The sequence below is a fragment of the Sceloporus occidentalis genome, unplaced genomic scaffold, assembly GCF_023333645.1.
Source record: "Sceloporus occidentalis isolate IW3139 unplaced genomic scaffold, rSceOcc1.0.p SCAF_1, whole genome shotgun sequence".
NCBI lineage: Eukaryota > Metazoa > Chordata > Lepidosauria > Squamata > Phrynosomatidae > Sceloporus > Sceloporus occidentalis.
The window spans coordinates 19,902,480-19,923,966 of NW_028316981.1; the positions used below are offsets into that span (position 1 = coordinate 19,902,480).

The following is a 21,487-nucleotide window of genomic DNA, read 5'->3' on the forward strand; positions in this document are numbered from 1 at the left end:
CTTCCGGTTGCAAACATTTTGTATAAGGGATACTCAACCTCTATGGATAAACAAACAAACATCTTCAGTCCCATGCATCTTTTAAACCTGAAGTGGGGTTTTATGAGCTTGGTGGACTGCTTGTGGCTTCTGATCTTTTTCTCATCTTCCCTTTCTTTTCCCCCCCTACCCTATTCTTTTACACAGGTAAAGATCCAGGGGCAGAACAAAGAGATGCTGGCAGCAGCTTGCCAAATGTTCCTGGGCAAATCAGAGTCTGAGATTGCCCAGATTGCTCTGGAGACACTGGAGGGACACCAGAGAGCCATCATGGCCCACATGACTGTTGAGGTAATCTGGACTTTGTCTACAGGTTTGTGGATGTGTAAATCTTTGCTGCCTCCTGCTGGAGAAGGTTGAAACTCAGTCATGTAGTCAGTGTTCACACTGCACTAGGGTTGCCATAATTGTCCACTAAAACCTGGGACAAAATGTAGGACAAAATCTAGACCAAACTGTAGGACAACTGCAAATTTTCTCAGTAAGAAATTGTCTATCACATCCTGAATATTTTTTAAACATTACATAGGGACAAAAAGACCAGCATTTTTTCCATGTGGAGCAGCAATAGCAAATAATATCATTTGCACCAAAATAATTGTTTTTGTTCACAGAATGCATTCTGCAGAAATATAGTATTTTGTACATTTACTTTCACAAAAACAGTGAATTTTGCACAAAAGCTTTTTTGCCCCCCAAAACCCCACCCTTTGCAAAAAGGTCCCAATTGGGGGAAAACAGTGGGAGAAAATGTGCAAAAGCACTTGTAATCATGCCTGACAAAGAGAAAAAAATGGAAATGTTTGTTGTTGCAGAGATTTACACACCTCTTTCTGGTGCCCTTTTGTGTCTTTCTACGCCCAACAGGAAATTTACAAGGACCGGCAGAAGTTTTCTGAGCAGGTCTTCAATGTTGCCTCCTCTGATCTGGTCAATATGGGAATCAGTGTGGTCAGCTATACTCTCAAGGATATACATGATGACCAGGTAGGAACATGGGAAGCTACTGTATACTCCCTCAGACCACTGGTTGATCTAGCTCAGTGTTGTTTATATACTGTGTGAGAATATTACTACTACTTCTACTACTACTACTACTACTACTACTATTGGCTCATAACCTGCGTGTCACCCACACTGGCATTTGCAGCCTTCAGCACCCCTGGAGACCACCTGCAAAGGAGGGAAGGGATATTTAAATATGGAGAAAAAGTGGTTGCCTTCTTTCAAATAGGAAGCAGATTTATGGCCAATTCCAGTATCAGCAGAAAGGGGTTGTGTGTCCTGCTGTGGGTCCAGGGAGATGGTGAAATTTGCTTCCTACATCTCCTAAGTCTGCCTACCTGGTCTATAAAATAGGCCATATGAGTGAGTTGCAGAAGATAAGAATTTCTGGGTTTCAAACTATTAAACAGTAATAACAACCAGAGGTTCTCACCACCTCCAAGCAATAAACTACTGAAATGCAAAAACAAAAATTGATGTTAGTGTGAAAATACTGTGAACTCACTTCTAGTACTGAAAATATGTCCATGAACTGAGCATATGTCCAGTGGCAAATGTTTCTGAGTACTAAATTTGTAGGTTGCTGCCCCCCCAGGAGTGATTTTGCTTATGGCTTCTACTGCTGAGTTGGATACCTAGTGATGTTATTTTTAAAGGAAATTCCATAAGCTTGACTTGGAACCTTCTTTCATTGAGGATGTGCTCTGCTATTGAAGCAGCTCTGTCTCCAGTTGAAAATCTGGCACTACACGGGGGAATCAGAGATTGGGGATAAGAGTTGAGATTCAAGGATGGCATCTCCCCTCTGAATGAATGTCTGAGGTTGGTAATAGATTGGATGAGGGAAAATAGACTTAAATTGAATCCAAATAAAACGGAGGTACTCACTATAGGCAACCCCAATCCGGGTATGGTGATCTGTTCCCCAGTTCTGGACGGGGTCAGACTTCCTCTAAAGGACTGTGTTTGTAGCTTGGGGGTACTCCTGGATTTGTCTCTTCGGTTGTCATCTCAGGTGGATGCGACGGCCAGGAGTGCCTATTATCAGCTTCGGTTGATTTGCCAGCTGCGACCCTTCCTGAAATGGGAAAACCTAGAAATGGTTGTACACTCACTGGTAACCTCTTGTCTCGATTTCTGCAATGCACTTTACTTGGGGCAGCACTCATGCCATGCTTGGAAGCTGCAGTTGGTACAAAATATGGCAGCCAGATTGGTAACAGGGAGTTCAAAATTTGAATCCATTACACCTATTATAAAATCCCTACACTGGCTCCCCATTTGCTTCCGGGCACAGTATAAGGTGTTGGTTATTACCTATAAAGCCTTAAATGGCTTGGGTCCAACATACCTGAGGGAGCGCCTCCTCCCATATAATCCTTCCCACACTCTCAGGTCCTCTGGGATGAATCTATTGCAGTCAGAGAGAACTAGACTATTAACCACTTCCCAGAGGACATTTTCCGTTGCCGCTCCGAAACTCTGGAATGATTTACCGGACGAGATCCGCCAAATAACATCTTTAGGTGCCTTCAAGAAGGCAATAAAAATGGATCTTTTCCGGCGAGCCTTCCCGAACTGACTTCCAATTTTTCCACTTACCTAATTGTTCCCATTGGATTGAATGATCTTGATTCATTTTATTGGCCATCAGTTGGGAATTGTTTTATAGGGTGGGAGGGAGTTTGGGAACTTGAAATGTAATATGTCTTTTAGCTATTGTTTCCGTGTTTTGTTTTTTGTTTTTGTTTTTGTTTTTACTTGATTTTATTGTTTTTGATATCTTGTTACCCGCTTCGATCCAATACAGGGAGAGGTGGGATATAAATAAATATTATTATTATTATTTACCATATATACTCATGTATAGGTCGACCTCAGGTGTAAGTAAAGAGATAGTTAGAAGGCTGAAATTCGGGATTTTGAAATTACCATTGGATAAGTCAAGACTGAAACAAAGGCTGTAAGGAATGAAGCAAAGGAAAATGATGCCAAAGAATGTACAAAATTCTGGCTCTTTGTGATTACCCTAAATGATGAGTGGATGGCTGTGTGATGTGTGGGTAAGATGACCAGGTGCAGGCAGGGCTGAAAAATGCTCATATGTCAAATAGGATGCAAAGGCAAGAATTAAGGTATAGTATTAACTCTTATCAAAAAAGAAAAAGAAAAGAATGACCCACTTCTCTGAGTAGAGTGGTGAAAGGCAAGAGCTTAGTCTGTCCTGGGAGCACATAAAAGAACCACTGACCTCCTCAGCTCTCTTGGTGCTCCTTTAACGCCACCCAGGCATTCAAAAAGGCTAGAAAGTACTCTGCAGCGGAGAGAGTAGAGGGGATTGGTGCTTCTTTTCAGTTCTCCCAGGATGGACTAAGCTCTTGCTTTTCGCTACTCTACTTAGAGAAGGAGGTCATTTCTTTTTTGATAAGAGTTAAGGTACACAACTTACATTGGCCTGTGGATAAATCAACCCAGGTATTTTGGTTCAATTTTTTTTACTAAAATTTCTAGAATTAGACATAAGTATACAGTCTGTCCTCTGTATCCATAGATTCAACCATCTGTGGTTTGAAAATACTAAAAAAAAAAAATCTAAAAAGCAAAGCTTGACTTTGCCATTTTATATAAGAGACAGCCTTTTAGTGTCCCATTGCATTTCATGGGACTTGAGCAGCCATAGTATCCACATGAGATCCTGGAACCAAACTCCAATGGCTACCAAAGGCTCATTGCATATAGTATTTCCTTGTCCACCTCCCTTTTGGGAAATTTGAGAAAGTTGCTGTTATGCTGGAGTCTCCACTGCTTTCTTAGAGGAAAGGCCTGAAAGCTGTGGGGAACTCCCACTATTCTGTGTCTTTACAGTGATCTCAGAGTGTCTAAGATCCAAAACACACTGCAGAAATAATCCAGTTTGAGACTGCTTTAACTGCCCTGACTCAATGCTGGGGAATTCTGGAAAGTGTAGTTTTGTGAGACATTTAGTCCTCTATCAGAGAGCTCTGGTGCCACAATGAACCACAATTCCCAGGATTCTCTAGCACTAAGTGAGGCACTTAAAGCAGTCTCAAACTGGATTATTTCTGCAGTGTGTTTTATGCTAAACCTGCCCTAATCCAAGCACTGCAACAGGAGAGTCTGCAGACACCACTTGCTGAGTGGCTATGCTGCACAGAGAAAAGCCCTTAAGCATGTTTATCCAGGACAGCAGAAGTGATAAGATAGCCATCTTTAAATATCTGAAAGGATGTCATGTAGAAGGTGGAGCAAACTTGTTTTCTGCTGCTCCAAAGAATAGGACACAAGCCGCTAGATTCATATTACAATAAAAGAGAGCCCACCTAAGTGTTACAAATAACTTTTTGATGGTAAAAGCTATTCAACCGAGGAATAGACTACCTCAGAAGATTTTTAAACAGTTTTTAAACAGAGGTTGGGTGCCTGCCCACCTTTTAGGGATGCCTTAGCTTTGGATATCTATATAGCAAGGTTAGGCTGGATGGCCCTTGCGGTGTGTTCCAGCTGTTTGTTTCTATAAACTATTAGCCAGATGCTGATTACAGGATGGCCTTGCAGAAAGCAGTTGGACAGTAGTGGAATGGCTTCTCTATGCGTTCCTCTGCTTAGGGAAAGCCCATGTGCACATTGAAGGCAGGTGCAACCCAGTCCCATGAAGTCATCTGGCCCTCAGAGGACTCAGCAAAATGTATATGCCCCATTGCCCCACTCCACCCCTTCTGTAAAGGATTGCCTTACTTGGAGCATTTTTTAAATCAGATTGGGAGAAGAGGGGAGCATATGTTTGTATTGGCTGGTGGGATCCTTGGCTTGTTGCCATCCCCTCTGGTTAATCAGACTGCAAGTTTTTAATCTGATGGCTTAAAGCTTTCCTTCATTTGCCCTTGTTGATTGCCTCGAATGTTGCCGGTCTGGTTCCTTGCAACTGCCTTACACCAGCTAATCTATCCATGTTGCAGTTTCACTTTGAAGGTTCAGAAAAGGCTCTCTGGATATTTCAGTGCCCATCAATTTGTCCCAGTTCTGTACCAGGGCTGCTGAAACAGGCATCTTTTTTCAGCATTCCAGGATGTCAAGGTTTTTGTTAACCAATTGTCAGAGTACCGGTTCTTGTAATAACCTAAAAACCCATGTAGGAGTGCTGTAGAACATGTGACCCTCTAGATGTTATTGGACTATAACTCCCTTCAAGGTTAATCAACATATTCAGTGATGGGACATGAGGGGAACTGCAGTCCCACAAGATCAAAATAGCCCCAAATATACAACCATAGAGAATTGTAGAATTGGTTTAGACCAGTGATGGCGAACCTATGGCACACGTGCCAGGGGTGGCACTCGAGAGTCCTCTCTGTGGGCACAGGTGCCGTCGCCCCAGCACAGAGTTTGCCAGAGTTTGTTACTAGAAAGCCAGAGGGACATGGCACTTTGCAACAAGTAAGTGGGTTTTGGGTTGCAGTTTGGGCACTTGGCCTCTAAAAGGTTCACCATCACTGGTTTAGACCACAAGGGCCATCCAGTCCAACCCCCTGCCGTGCAGGAATTCTCAATTAAAGCATCCTCGATAGATGGCCATCCAGCCTCTGTTTAATGACCTCCAAGGAAGGAGACTCCACCACACTCCGAGGGAGTTTGTTCCACTGTCGAACAGCCCTTACTGTCAGGAAGTTCCTCCTAATGTTGTGGAATCTCTTTTCTTGTAGCGTGCATCCATTGTTCTGGATCCTGTTCTTTGGAGCAGCAGAAAACAAGCTTGCTCTCTCCACTATATGACATCCCTTCAGGGCTATCGTATCCCCTCTTAACCTTCTCTTCTCCAGGCTAAACATCCCCAGCTCCCCAAGTCGTTCCTCATAGGACATGGTTTCCAGACCCTTCACCATTTTAGTTGCTCTCCTTTGGACACACTCCTGTTTCTCAACATCCTTTTTGAATTGTGGTGCCCAGAACTGGAGAATACAGTGGCACTATTACTTCCCTTGATCTAGACTCTATACTTCTATTGATGCAGCCTAAAATTACATTGGCCTTTTTAGCTGCCTGATGACACTATTGACTCATGTTCAACTTGTGGTCTACTTGGACTCCTAGATTGCTTTCACAGGTAGTCTTGTTCAGCCAGGTGTCCCCCATCCTATATCTATGCAATATTGAGTACACCTAATTTAATTCAGAGCCTGTGTGGTGTAGTGGTTTGAGCGTTGGACTACAACTCTGGAGATCAGGGTTCAATTCCCCACTCAGCGATGATTCAATTCCCCACATCACCCACTGGGTGATCTTGGGCGAGTCACACACTCTCAGCCCCAGAAAAACATGTGATAGGTTTGCCTGAGGGTCACTATAAGTCAGAAATGAGTCCTAGTCAAGAATATGACTTGCCCAAAGTTACCCAGGGGGTTTTCATTGCCAAGTAGGAATTTGAACCCTAGTCTCCAGAGTGATAGTCCATTGATCTAACTACTACACCATGCTATTTTTCTTTTCCTACTAATTTCAGATTTTCCCAGATGTATTAGCTTTTCCAGTGGGTTGTGTTTTCTCATGTGCCTGAAGTACAAAAGCCTCAGTTTGGTCATTCTGGCATCTATTGAGAGTTCAGGCATGATTTGCTCTAAGACCCATTCATTTGTCTTTTTTGGAAGTCCATGATATCCATAAGAGCCAGCATGGTGTAGTAGTTTGAGCATTGGACTATAACTCTGGAGATCAAGTTTGATTCCCTGCTCAGCCTTGAAAACCCACTGGGTGACCTTGGTTGAGTCACACATTCTCAGCCTCAGAAAACCCCTTAGTATTGTCATGAAGGCACACGATAACAAATATCTGTCAATTTCTCTTCCAGTACCATATTTCAATGTGTTGATTTTGTTATCTGTTAGCTTTCTTCATTGTCCAACTTTCATATCTATACAAAGAAATACTGTGGTAGGGGTTATCTTGATTTTAGTATTCAGTGATACATCTTTATGGTCCGAGATCTTAATCTAGTTCCTTGATATCTGTCCTTCTAAGTCTTAGTCTTCTTCTGTTTTCTTGTTTATAGTGTTCATTTTGATTATTGACTGGCCCAAAACAAAATGGCTTACCAGACTTCATCTGAAATAGCTGGCTTTTCTTGATGCTGAATTGTGAGTCTTTTTTTTATTTAGTGCAATGTATGTGTACCTCTACCACAATCTCCTTCTCTTGACAACTGCAGGATTATCTTCACTCTCTGGGGAAAGCCCGAACTGCACAGGTTCAGAAGGATGCCAGGATTGGAGAAGCTGAAGCCAAGAGGGATGCTGGCATTAGAGTAAGTTATATGATAATGATAGATGTCTCTTTTGTACCTTGTAAGACTGACAATGGAATGGAGTGCATTTTCCCTCAAAAATACATATATTTTTCAAACTTGTGATCAGTTTCAGAGAAAAAAATATATACGGTACGCAAAGCCATGTGTGTGTGTATATATATTTTTGAAAAGGTCAATTTGAAAACTATCCCAAATGCATACAAAAATTCATATCTTAGGAAAATATGCACAGGAAGTGAACTTTTTGGAGTGATATAGAGAACAAACAAATTTCCAGTTGGGGAGGGAAAAACTATTGCAACCTAATACAGAATAGAGACAGAAGAAGAATGCTACTGTAACACTGAGAAATCCAAAGAGAATGAAACTGGCAGCTTCCCATGTCATGTGTTCCAAAATGTTGAATGGTGCAAAAGGCAGGAGTCACACTGTGCACACATCACCCACATTTTCTTTCAGTAATATGGATTCTCAGTCTGTTCCCAGACCCAGCTGAAAATCCTGCTTCTAAAGCCCTAACCAGTGTGGGCTCAGGATGTGTCAAGGATAGCCTCTTTCCATAGTCTGCTGTGTTTGGAGGCCTTTTTCTGTATCCCATGCCTTTTTGTGATATGACTGTATGCGATGTTGTAATCCCTTGTTAGGCTGAGGAACTCACTTCTTAGGGAGGTTCATATAAAGTTCCTTTTACACTTTATATGCTTTGATAAAACATTTATTTTAAACAAGAAAGAAAGAAGGCTGATGATGTTGTTCCTTATTTCTTCTGTTGTATGTTTTCTATGGTATGTCAGGCTTTGTGTTAATGTGAGTCATTCTGGCAACCTCTTTGAGGGCCAAAGAACAGTAGCCTAATGCTTCTACAAGATAAAATAAAAACTGATAATTAGAACAGTCTTCATTTAATACAAGAAGCTACCTTATTCTGTATCTGATCATTGTTCCTCCTGCTTTGACTAAAACTGGCTTTTCAGTTCCAGCCCTACTGTTAGGAGAGTGGCGCAGTGGTTTGAGTGTTGGACTGTCACTCTGGAGACCAGGGTTGGATTCCCCACTTAGCCATGAAACTCATGGGTGATCTTTGGCAAGTCAAATTCCCTCAGCCTCAGGGGGAAGCAATGGCAAACCTTCTCTGAACAAATCTTGCCAAGAAAACCCCAGGTTAGGTTTGCCTTAGGGTTGTCATAAGTCAGAAATGACTTCAAGGCACACAGCAAGAACAACAACAACTACAACAACCATTAGGTAGATTGATAGGACTTCCTCAGGCATCTGATTTGAGGAATCATGAAAGGGAAGGAAATCATTGATAATTTTAAATTATTTTTTATTTTATTTTTAAAGGGAAAAAGCACATCTGGGATATATTTTATTTCTGCCTTAGCTGCCAGAGTAACTTGGCTAGCCTTTGCTGTTCCACTTCAGGCAGCAAAATGTCTTGTGGTTTGCTGCTGAGCTCTCATCCTTCTCCACCTGTAGGAAGCAAAGGCCAAGCAAGAGAAATTGTCTGCTCAGTATTTGAATGACATTGAAATGGCCAAAGCCCAGCGGGACTACGAGCTGAAGAAGGCCATTTATGACATTGAGGTGAACACACGGAAAGCAGAGTCTGACCTGGCCTACCAGCTGCAGGTGAGGCAACTGACATGGGTGGAGGGGGGGGATATTGGAAGGCTATGTAATTACTCATGGGATGTACTGTTATACCCTAATTGTATCTTATCAACCCACTTCTGTGCTATGATAAAACAAATAAATCGGGAGGGACGAGTGTAGTTTCATGAAAAAGCTAAACCAAGTGTTAGATTACAATGGTAGTAAATGAATCCTTCTCAGTAGTAAATACTGGGAATGTAGGTGGCTTCCTGTAAATTCATAACAATCAATCAAAATGGAGAGGAATGTCCTCTGAAGGCTGAACTACAATGTTGTTTAATACAGAAAGCTACCATCGGCAAATAGAAATGAATGTAAGGTGCTCTCAGTAAGAGGTCTTTTTCAGCAGCAAATAGAAATGAATTTGAGGCATCCTCAGAAGATAAGCACCAGTGTTAAATAACATTAACACTGTTAAGTACAGTGGGCCCTTCCCTTACACAGGGGATCCATTCCAGACCCCCTCCCCGCGTAAGGGAAATCCCACATATGCTGGAGCCCCATTAGAAATAATGGGGCTTGTGCCTGCAGCGCGGTGCACATACCACAGGCACGTGCCCCATTACTTCTTCCGGGGCACGCCAGAGCTTTTTCCGGTGCAGCTTTCAGCATATGCTGAAAAGCCATGGGTACAGTGTGCCCGCATCATATGTGGGCTTATGTCATGCCCACGTATGATGTGAGTGCACTGTACCCATGGCTTTTCGCAGCAAGTTTTCTCAGATTACTATATGCTCTTCACCAAGGGCAAGGAGAATTTTGTTTTTTTCCTCTTGGTATTAAAACTATGATTTATTCTGCCTGCTGACATTTTTAGGGCTGGTAAAAAGCTGCCATTTTTATTAACATTTCCAGAATCTCCCACTTAACCTTTGGCTGTTCTGGCTGGTAGACCCTGGGGAGTGTAATCCAAACAAGAAACTTGTCCACACTGTGCTCTTGAACCATAAAGCCCTTCCACTGATGTTCTCGCTGACTGCCTTGAAATGTCTCCCTCATGCTACAGGTAGCCAAGACGAAACAGAAGATTGAGGAGCAGAAGATGCAGGTGCTGGTGGTGGAACGAACTCAACAGATTCAGATACAGGAGCAGGAGATGATTCGGAAGGAGCGTGAGCTGGAGGCTAAGGTCAAGAAGCCTGCTGAAGCAGAGCGCTACCGGCTGGAGAAACTGGCTGAGGCTGAAAGGTACAGACAGACCCTTTCCTCTATCTTGTCTTTGTCCTTTCCTATCTCAAGGCTGCTCTGGTTTGTTTTGTTCCACTTGTTCTGCCACCAAAACAGAGGACCAGAAATCCCAGGAGCTGTTTGATATTGGGCTGTTCCATTTCAGACTGAAACTGGGGGGACTGAATCACTGGAAGTTTCTGTAAATTATAAATTGTTAGGCTTGCCAGAGTAAAAACTGGAGAGGACTGCTTATTTTTAATGGTAGGGTAGATGGGGGAATTGTGGTAGATGTTGTTTGTTATCTGGATTTGTGTAACAACCAACACCTGCTGAAATTCTTTTACATAGGAATCCTTTCCAGTTTTCACTCTGGCAGCGCTAGTAATGATACGAGCATATTAGAGAAAAGTCCTGTTTCATGTTTGTTTGTCCACAAAGAAAAAGGAGACATATCTCAAGTTGCTAAAACAACAGTCTTTATTTGCTAAAAAGTCTAAAATATTTTGACCTGTGAATGCTGTTCAGGCCTTCTTGCAGGGACTATATATTTTTTTAAAAATGGAAAAGGCTAACACATAAATCCATGGCATCCATTTATATAGCAGCACTGATACATTTGTACATTGTTTATACACTGTACACTTCAGATCAAAAGCTGATTTGACTGTCAAAAGGTTTATGTAGAGAAAACAATTAGGCCTCTCAGGAAACACATGGGAAACATGTCAGTAGTGTGAGAAATAGAGAAGCAGGTGCTCCCCAGGAAAGCCGCTTCTTGGAACAACATGATTCTTCAATAGATTTTAGATTTTGGGCAATAGAGAAGGTGAGCTGTGTTGGAGAGCATGTTCTGCTGAAAAAGAAGGTAGGGGGGTTAGTATACTGAGATGTATTTTCTTTTCCTTTGTGGATTTCACTGGGTGCTCTCCAGTCTCTACCCCCCCTTCCCCTCATGTTTGTGTGTGTCAGATATGTTTTATTCTCAGGACCATTCAAATAATCTTACATTTGCAGTGTGACATGGTAAAACCCATCAACAGCTCATTTGGGCAGCTAAATACACGAACATGGCTCAAGTTAAAAAATGTGAACAGCAGATCTTGTGATGAAGCCAGTTCTGGATTAATGTAAGGAAGGATTGTAGATTTGAATATTTTTTCTGATGTGTGCACACATACATGCAGACTCCACAGTTTTGTGCACATAGGAAATGTAGCGTGTCATGGAGATGTCTAAGCCAGAATTATTTTGTTTAACACCCAGGTTTACATCTTTTTGTTAGTCCCAGCTAGTATATATCCATTGAATACACAAATGCCCCCTTTCCAAGTTCTCATTGATGCAGTGGGTCTACTCTAGTTGGGACTAACAGTTGGATTTAAATCCCATTTTTCTATGTCTAGGGCAGGGTTGCAAATCCAGCACATATCAAAACAATCAACCCACAGTTTAAAATTTACCTTGCCTTAAACTGGGATTCCATCTCACAGAATACTTTTGTGGTTATACAGTGCGCCCGCGTCATATGCAGGCGCGCTTTATGCAGCTTTCAGCATACGCTGAAAGGCATGTGGGGAGGAAAGGGCAGCGTGTCCCATAGGGATGAATGGGGTGCGCCGCTGCGTGCATGATGTCAACTGACGGATCTCATCTGGCAGGTCGTTCCAGAGTTTGGGGGCGACAGCAGAGAATGCCCTCTGGGAGGTCGCCGCAAGCCTAGATTTTAGAGGCTGCAGTAAGTTCTTCCCAGAGGACCGGAGAGCGCGGGGAGGATTGTACAGGAGGAGGCGGTCCCTGAGATAGCTTAGACCCAAGCCATTTAGGGCTTTAAAGGTGATAACCAACACCTTGTACTGGGCCCGGAAGCTGATAGGCAGCCAGTGGAGGGACCTCAAAACCGGAGTAATGTGGTCCCTCCTAGATGTTCCTGAGACAAGCCTGGCTGCCATGTTTTGAACCAGCTGTAATTTCCGAGTCAAGCACAGGGGTAGCCCCATGTAGAGTGCATTACAGAAGTCAAGGCGTGAGGTTACCAGCGCGTGCACGACCGTCTCAAGATCCCTTACTTCCAGAAAAGGGCACAGCTGGCGTATCAGCCGAAGCTGATAACAGGCACTCCTGACCGTCGCATTTACCTGATTTGTTGTCAGGAGCGACGAGTCAAGGAGCACCCCCAGACTGCGAACACAGTCACTGGAGGAGAGTGTGACCCGATCCAGGGCTGGAGGTTGCAACCCAATTCTTGGTTTCGGGGCCGCTACCATGAGCACCTCCGTCTTGTCTGGATTCAGTTTCAAACTGTTTTTCCTCATCCAGCCCATTACCGCCTGAAGACATTCATTGAGAGAAGAGATGCCATCAGAATTCGAGGCCGACGAACGAGACACGGAGAAATAGATTTGGGTGTCATCAGCGTACTGATAACACCCAGCACCATGACTCCGTATTATCTCACCCAGCGGCTTCATATAGATGTTAAATAACATCGGGGACAAAATAGCCCCCTGAGGAACCCCACAAGTGAGGTATCTCTTACTGGAGCTACAGTCCCCGAGTAGCACCCTCTGAGACCTGCCTGAGAGGAAGGACCGGAACCACTGCAAAGCAGTGCCCCCGATACCTAACCCCCTCAGGTTTGGAAAAGAGCCAGCAATTCACCTTTTGGAACATTGTAAGCAGGGCACAGGTGTGACCATTCTTCCTTCTTTTCTTCCTTAACAGGACACAACTTATTATGCAAGCAGAGGCAGAAGCTGAGGCAGTCAGGGTGAGTGTGCACCTGTACCTGTCTTGTGCACCCAATTTAAGGGGAAAGGGGGACATCAAATCATATGGACAGATCACTTTTATCCCCAATCCTTTTGTCTCCAGGTGAAGGGTGAGGCTGAGGCCTATGCTATTGAAGCTAAGGCCCGGGCTGATGCTGAGCAGATGGCCAAGAAAGCAGATGCCTTCAAACAGTATCAAGAGGTGGCCATGGTTGACATGCTTCTGGAGAAACTTCCAGAGGTGAGCACCTTGCTTCCTTCCCAGATATGTGGGATATTTTTTCAGTCATCTAACTGACCAAATGTTTTTTCTTTTGATGTAGTTTAGATGCTCATAGTATCAGCCAAGTTGCCAGATCGAGAAGAATGTCAATGCCTTTTTTTTTTACAAAGTATATATAACACTGCCTAAATGTATTCTTATGTTTTTTTTCTTTCTACACATAGATGGCAGATGAAATCACCAAACCTTTGACTTCAGTCAATAAGATCACAATGGTGTCGAGTGGGGCAGGGGATGTAGGAGCCGCTAAGATAACTGGGGAGGTGCTGGAAATCATGAACAAGATGCCGGACACTGTGGAGAAACTGACTGGAATTAGCATCTCTCAGGTACTGGCAGAAGTGCCATGTTTGGGGTAGGGACGTGAGTGGTCCTAGGTCTTGGAAAAGTCATACTTAAAGAACTGAGGAGGAACCAACCCCCATCCCCTTGCCTTGTATGTGGAATTGAGCTGATAATAAAAGCTGCTGTACTGAGGAACTGAGCCTAACCAAAGATATTTTGCTACCTGAGTCAAAGAACAAGATGGTGACCCTTCCTTCCCCATACCGAAGCTGGCCAGCATGGCAGCTGAATTTTATTTCAACAATGGTGAGAAAGGAGTAGTAGGAACAGAATGGGCTGTGTGGTACACACCACTGTTTCATCTAACTCCTCACTGTTGCTCCCCATCCATAGTACCTGCCACATGAGGCAGCTTTCCCACTCTGCCTAATGATAGGGCAGCTCTGAAGGGGGTCCTGGCTTTGAGTCTTATCTCCAGTAGTAGGAATTCTGCTGGTGTACCATGCACCCTGCTGCTCAATAGTCTCCCTTTCTGAGCTGGCCTTGCAGGCTGTGTTGGAGTCCCCTTGCCTTGTTGTACTGGGGGACATGGAAGTTGTCTGTGCAGAGTCTGCTCTGTCAGGAGCAGCTCAGGACTTTATGTCTGCTATGACAACCATGGGTCTGTACCAAGTAATATCTGGTACCACTCATATTGTAGGGCATATTCCAGACCTGATTTTCTATTCTGAGAGGGATGATGGTTATCTGGGTGTGGAGGAACTTTCTATATTTCCGTTTTCATGGACTGATCATGGACTGGTGTGGTTTAGACTCACTGGGACACAGAGCCTCTACAGGGGTGGGGTGGGAGCATTAAGATGCTCTGCCCCAGGAGAGTTATGGATCCAGATGGATTCCTGACAGCTCTTGGGGAGTTTCCTGTTGCCTTGGCAGATGATCCTGTCAAAGCCCTGGCTGATCGTATGGAAATGGCCAAGACAATAGACATGATTGCCCCAAACGTCACCTCTCATGAAATGGAGCCAAGCAAGTCTCCAGAGGTGATGAAAGAAATGGGACAGAAACTAGAGTGATGATGGCAGAAGTCTGAGCAAGTCTGACCAAACATTGGCTAGAGATCGTTGGAGATCATTTTTGTTTAAGCACGCTTTCAATGTATAAGTAAGGGAAGTTCTTATTGGGATATTTTATTTATCTTTTTAAACTTTAGTATGTTTTTAAAATGATTTTATACTGCTTTATGTGGCGGACGGGGTTTATTGTGAAGTTTTTAATTAACTCTCTCCAGGAGTTGCCTTGGGTCCCACTCTGGGAGAAAGGGGGCATATAGGTGAATTAATGAATCAATGAAGTCTCCTGCTTCCAGATTATGAAGAGAGTGGGCAAGAAAGAGCATGCATACAGAAACTCCGAGGTTTTGTAGATGTGCAAAAGCTTACTATTTTTTTAATGATAATGGTATTAAATGGTGTGCTCCTGAGCTTTACACACTCATCCCTAATAGGGTAGTGCAGAGTGTGAGGTAGCTGAGAGCCAGCTTCTGTGGAAGAATGAAAGTTAATTTGGATGGTAGATGGAGACTTGGAATTACAGCTCCTTGACTATCTGAGGGAAAGGAGAATTCTAAAAACCGCCAATGCTTTTTTGGGTCCTCTCTCTTCTTTCCCTAACCCCCAATCTGCTACTTTCCTTAAAATGTTGTGTTTGTTCTGTCCGTCTGCTTACAGCTGATAGCTTTGATCTCTTTCTTTTTCTTCTTTTGTCTTTCCAGCAGATGAACCAAAAGAAGCCAGGAAGAATGAACTAAAAACAGAAGATTTGAGGGGTGGGGATGGAGGAGGAGAGATCCTTCCTGAGCATGAACTCCCATGATCCTTAGCTGTGTGTGTCCATATATAGCCTTTTTCTCCATCCAGAACCCTTCCATAATTGCCAAACCTTTATGAACTCTTCTGTTGCATGTTAGCCAACGTTACTCAAAACTGCTGAGGCCTGTCACCCTGTCGTGCAGCTGTTGTATCCCACTTAACAACCCAAAGTGAACCTTAGAATACACTGGCATCCACCGTCACTTCGAAAGCATGCTTCTGTTGCTCCTGTCCCTGCCAAGTTCACTGTGACTCATGATCATCTTGCACTCCCTTCAGTTCAGTTCTTGTTTTGTTTACTTGGCCTGTCTCTTGGCCACCATGTTCTTCTCTCCTGGAAGTGGTTTTTCTTCAAAGATTTAATGTTGGATCTGCTTCCGGAATTCTGGGGCGGCAACAAGAATGTTATTTGGTGGGTGAAGGTGAAATCTGAGGACTGCCCCTTTTGAAGCTGCTTACAAGCTATGAGCAGCTTGTAAAAATGTGAAGTTATGTTATATTTGTTTAGTGTTTTGCCTAAGGAGAGTTGTTGCCAATCCATGAAGACACTTAGAGAGCACTTTTGCAGGCCAGTGCTTATAAAATCTAGTGAAGGGCATGCTCCTCCTAGCACCAGGTAGCTAAAGCAACCTATATCTTCAATGTACATAGTCCTTTGTCAGGTCTTCTCCTTTTTAGTGCCATATTTGCTATGTGCTACACACAACTACAATTTGTCCACTTAGCAAAACTTTATTTGCTTTTTCTTACTGTTTCACCACACAGCGGCAACAACAACATACACATACATCCACTTGATCTTATCCAGAAGGTCAAGATGTGGACTTTCTCAGTCAAATTTTCAGATATATAATAGGGAACCTGTGTTTACAGCAGTTTTTCTGCTCTTCATGACAAAGTATATCTCTGCCAAAAGCACCTTTCAGAAAGGTGTGTGGTTGCTGTGTGATAGAGGCTCTCATAGCTGTGCAGAGCAGAGGCAGACTTAACACTGGTTGTGCATTTATTCTCTCTGAATATCAACAGCTGGCTGTGCCTTATTGTCCATGTTACCATTTAGAACAATCATAAGTGCTTGCCAGTCCCATAGCTCAAAGAGGTGGGGTGATAGGTACATGGTCTTGGGAATTATTTAAACCATTAGTTCTTAACCTTTTAGTTCTCCAGGAATTTTGGGCTTCAGCTCCCGTTATTCCTAACTGTTGGCTAAGTTGGCTGGGACTTCTGCACTCTGAAGTCCAAAATAAATGGAGGACCAAAGGCTGGGAACCACTTACATAAACAAGGGAATCGCACACCATGGGTTGTTTCTGACCTGTGCTATGGGTGCAAATATAGCTATTTGATTACTAGTTTAACTGTCATGGTTCCTAATTGTAGAATCCTGGGATTTATAATTTGGTGAGTCCCTGTTTTTCTAGTGATCTCTCCTGAACTATATACCATTAGAACTGTAAATATTTCTTCATAGGTTGAATCTATGGCAGTTAAACACGCTATAATTGTAGTATGGATGCACCCTAGCTCAGACCGTGTGAGACTGGGGAAAAGAGAATTGTACATTACCTTATGAAGCTACCTTCTATTTCACCTAGCTTTTTGCTCTGGCCCTCTAGGCTTCTGCATACTAGGAGGCTTTGCAAGGAGAGACTTCTGCTATAGTCTTAAATGGGTGCTTGGGCCCTGTGATTTATCTGCATGTGTAGATGAGTCATGACATGAGAAAGTTGGTCCTCTGAGCAATGGTTTTCCAAGCACTGACAATCAATCTGTGCATGGGAATGTTCCTTTAAAAAAAACCCTGCAACTCCCCCAGATATCCCTGGGGGATTCTGGGATTTGTAGTTCACAAAAGTAACTTTCCCACACTCTGCTTGTGCTCCTCTCCATCAGAAGGGTTGTACGCAGGAGAGGAAAGTCTTAAGACCCACAACCCCCTCCTCTTTGTTGCTGCCTTGTTTGTCAGTTTTGATCCTTTGTGTTTTGAACCATTGTCAGCCATATATGTGCTTCTCATTCTGAGCTATGCATGGCCAGACTATTCTGTGATGCTCATGCTGCTTCTGCCCTCTTGTCCCAAGCTGACCTGCAGCCACTGTTGGCAATTCCGGTGAAACGTGGCAGTTAACTGTAGTATAGCATCCTTGTCAAATCATCATGGTGAAGTCACACACCGCTGTGTCTATCCCAGCTCTAGCCTTGCTTGCTGTGTAGTGGGGCCTCAGTGCGGTGCCTTCTCTGACTCTTACCAAGCAGGACCTGCTTTGTCCTGAATGCTACCGAGTTGTTTGGTATAAAATAAAACCTAAGATTACTGCCTGTGGCTGTGGTGCATATGTGTGTGTGAGACACGTGTGTGTGTGAATGAGAGCAGCGGATCATAAGAGTTGGAAGAGACTACAAGGGCTATCCAGTCCAACCCCCTTACCATATATGTATGTGGTTATTTCTCCAGTTGAATGGATGTATGTGCACAGTGGCCCCTTGGTATCCACTGGGATTTGGTTTCAGGATCCTCTGTGATACCAAAATTTGTGGATGCTCAAGTCCCATTAACTACAGTGACGTAGTAAAATGGTGCTCTTTATTTTTTAAAAAATGAGAGAAAGCAAGGTTTGGTTTTTTTGAATATATATATATATATATATATATATTTTCAAGCTGTAGACGGTTCAATCCATGGATGAAAAATCCGTGAATACAGAGGGCCAACTGGATGTGGTTACTTCTTTACCAGAGTTTTCATAGCCTCCATTCTCATCTCTGTACCCAGAAAAGCCTTGTTATGGATGAAAAGGATTGGTGAAAACTTGAGAGTAGATTTCCCTGATCTGTGTAGCTGATCCCAGTTTCCATATATAGACCCTGATGAAATTCAGATCATTTTTTTAAATGCCAGTTTGAGGTGGACGAAGGAGACAGGAAAGATGTGGAGACATCCCCACCCACCTACTAGACCTTGTATGATTATTAAATGTTAGCCACAATGAGGGCTGAGATTTCGTTTTAATTTAGTTTAGTTTCTTTATGCACATTGCTGTCAGATTTAGCTAGCTGGGCTGAAATAGGGAGTCAAAGCTTTACTAAGCCTGCGTCAGAACCAGCATGGTGTAGTGATTTGAGTTTTGGACTATGATTCTGGAGACTAGGGTTCAGTTCCCAGCTTGGCCATGAAACCCACTGGATAACCTTGGGAAGGTTACATGCTCTCGGCCTTAGAAGAAGGCAATGGCAAACCTCCTCTGAACAAATCTTGCCAACAAAACCCCATGATAGGCTCGCCTTAGGGTTGCCATAAAACAAATGATTTGAAAGCCTACATCAACAAAGGCTGCATCTGCACTGCAGCAATAATCCAGGATGGCACCACTTTAACTGCCATGGCTCAGTGCTGTGAAATTCTGGGAACTATAGTTTGTTGTGGCACCAGAGTTCTCTGACAGACAAAGCTCACTATCAGAAAACTACAAATCCCAGAATTCCATAGCATTGAGCCATGGCAGTTAAAGTGGTGTCAACCTGGATTATTTCTGCAGTGTGAATGCAGCCTAAGAAGCAATGGAATCAGCTGCTTCAAGGATGAAGCTGTAGCAGTTTGTTCTGGGATGCAGCATGGTGGTGGGATCATGTAGTGGTTAGAAGCTTGGGCTGAGGTTTGAGAGATTGCCATTGAGCAATGAAACACAGGATGACTTTGAGCCAGATACTGTCTCAGTCTGACCTACTTCTCGGGATTGTTGCAGAGAAAAGGTGGGGAGGAAAAGAATTATATGTGCCACTTAGTGCTCATTGGAGGGAAAGTAGAATATAAGTGAATGCTCAGAGAACACATGATGGACATCCCACAGTTAAATGGATGTGAAATGAGAATTGTTGGCTGATATTGGGGAGCAATACATTGTCTCATACAGTGAAGTCGTCTGTATCTGCTGAGGTTTGGTTCCAGGATACCTCTGGATACCAACATCCATAGATGCTCAAATCCCATTATATACAATGGCACAGTAAAATGGTGTCCCTTATATAAAGTGACAAAAGAAAGATTTGTTTTTTGAATTTATATATTTTTAAAATGTTGAATTGTAGATACAAAAAGTCCATGGAGACAGAGAGGTGACTGTACATATCTAGCTGAGCACAATCTCCTTGTTGACAGAGCAGCCTAAGCAATTCACAAAACTACAATTCCCAGAATTCTGTAGCACTGAGCCATGGCAGTTAAAGTGATATCAAGTTGGATTATTTCTGCACTGTGTATGCAGCCCTAGTTGGAACTGATAGCTGGATTTAGGTCTTAGCATAAGTGGTCCCATAGAGTTTGAACTCTTCCAACAGGCAGCCAGATTCGCTGCCCTCCACATCCCACATGGAGATTCCCAGCTCCTTCCAGCTCCCCTCTTTTCCTCCAGTCTGTCTTGCATTCTAGCTTCCAAAATGCTTCTGTTAAGTTTCCATGCACATCAGACCTACTTATTTCACTTTTAACTGCCATGGTCCCATCTTGTGGAAACTCAGGGATTGCAGTTGTTATGCAAAGGAATCTTGTAGCACCTTTGAAACTGAGCAAACGTTGTACAGTCGGCCCTTCTTATACACGGACTTTTTATACATGGATTCAAGCATACATGGTTTGAAAATGTTCAAAAAAAGTATAAATTTCAAATATCAAACCTTGATTTTCCATTTTTTATAAGGGACACCATTTTGCTATGTCATTATATTTAATGGGACTTGAGCATACACAGATTTTGTTATACACGGGGGATCTTGGAACCAAACCCCAGCATATAAAAAGGGTCCACTGTAACACAAGCTTTTGTAAACTGGGTTGTTGTTGTGTGTTTTCAAGTCATTTCTCATTTATGCTGAACCTAAGGCAACCCTATCACAGGATTCCTGTGGAAGAATTTGCTCAGAGTAGGTTTGCCCTTGTCTTCTTCCGAGGTTAAGAGAATGTGACTAGCCCAAGGTCACCCAGTGGGTTTCCATGGCTAAGTGGGGAGTCAAAGCCTGGTCTCCCCGGATCCAGTAGTCAAACTACTATGCCACACTGCCTCTCCTTGTAGAATTCTCAGCCAGAGATGTCCTCTGGTACTTCTGACCAAACTACAAATCCCAGGATTCCACAGGATGCAGACATGGCCATTCAAGTGGAATCCTAGTACTGCAACAGTGTGGTGTGAAAGTGTCTTGCCATGCTCCAGGTAGGACTAGTAAAGAATCCCTCCTGAAGCTATGTAGAGCCATTTCTGCCAGTCAGAGCTGACAGTAGTGGCCGAAATGGATCAATAATGTCACTCTGTGAACAGCTTTGTGTGTTCCTAGGGAAGCTGGTGTTCCGTAAAGGTGGTGCTAAGGAATCATGATAAGAAGTGTCTGCATGAACAGTAAAATGTACCTATCTGCCATAGCTCTAAGGCAGGGATGGGACCTCCAGACATTTTTCTTATTGCAAATCTCAGAACCCCCTTCTGATATTGCTAGGGCTGATGAGAGCTGTAAGCCCCAAACATCTGGAGGCCTAGAGTTTACCAACTCCTTTCTAAGAGGAAGTTGTTTTAGAATATAGGGGTTACTTCAAAGAAGTCCCTTCAAAGAAGTCACCAGAAAATACATCTCTGCTTAGGTGTACCACTACTAGAGGAACTTCAAATGACAACCTCAAAGAAGAGGTTGGTCCAGTGACATTAATAGGGGCATGCCGGGATGCGACCAACATTAGGTGACACCTCGGTTGGGTAATGCTCAGTTGGGTCCCTGGGCCACTGTGGCTGCTAGTGGCGGGTGTGGTGTTGCTGCCACATGGCAACCCTTTTAGGGTCTGGCAGGGCTACTGGCTGACTGGGAAAGGGAGATGTTACTGTCAGTGGCAACAGTGGTACCACGGATGCCTTCACTTCATGCCATATCACCTCTTTTCCCCACTTGGCTGGTTGGTGGGCAGCAGCAGCAGCAGATCATGACAGTTGCCAGCAGCCACCCCTTCACTGTCTTGTCTCCTTTGGCGGCTGTGGAGAAGTCTGCCTGGGTGGGCATTGGCAACTGTGGTGAGTTGCAACTGTGCCATTGGTGTCTATCCCTTCTTCTCTGC

The 21,487-nt window shown here is 43.5% G+C and overlaps 1 protein-coding gene across 3 annotated transcripts in view; it reads left to right on the plus strand.

Annotated features, from left to right (window-relative positions):
• Positions 1 to 17,715, plus strand: part of FLOT1 (flotillin 1) — a 31,295-nt gene extending 13,580 nt beyond the window's left edge. For 2 of the 3 annotated variants that reach the window (XM_089515067.1, XM_089515084.1), the window contains 9 exons: positions 187 to 330; positions 907 to 1,026; positions 7,265 to 7,360; positions 8,843 to 8,995; positions 10,026 to 10,207; positions 12,911 to 12,956; positions 13,061 to 13,198; positions 13,405 to 13,569; positions 15,300 to 17,715. In XM_089515067.1, the coding sequence (XP_089371193.1) occupies positions 187 to 330; positions 907 to 1,026; positions 7,265 to 7,360; positions 8,843 to 8,995; positions 10,026 to 10,207; positions 12,911 to 12,956; positions 13,061 to 13,198; positions 13,405 to 13,569; positions 15,300 to 15,335 (1,080 nt within the window). In that variant the 3' untranslated portion in view covers positions 15,336 to 17,715. The remainder of the gene's footprint in view (positions 1 to 186; positions 331 to 906; positions 1,027 to 7,264; positions 7,361 to 8,842; positions 8,996 to 10,025; positions 10,208 to 12,910; positions 12,957 to 13,060; positions 13,199 to 13,404; positions 13,570 to 15,299) is intronic. The other variant, XM_089515076.1, reaches the window with a different exon arrangement.
• The last annotated feature ends 3,772 nt before the right edge of the window (positions 17,716 to 21,487 follow it).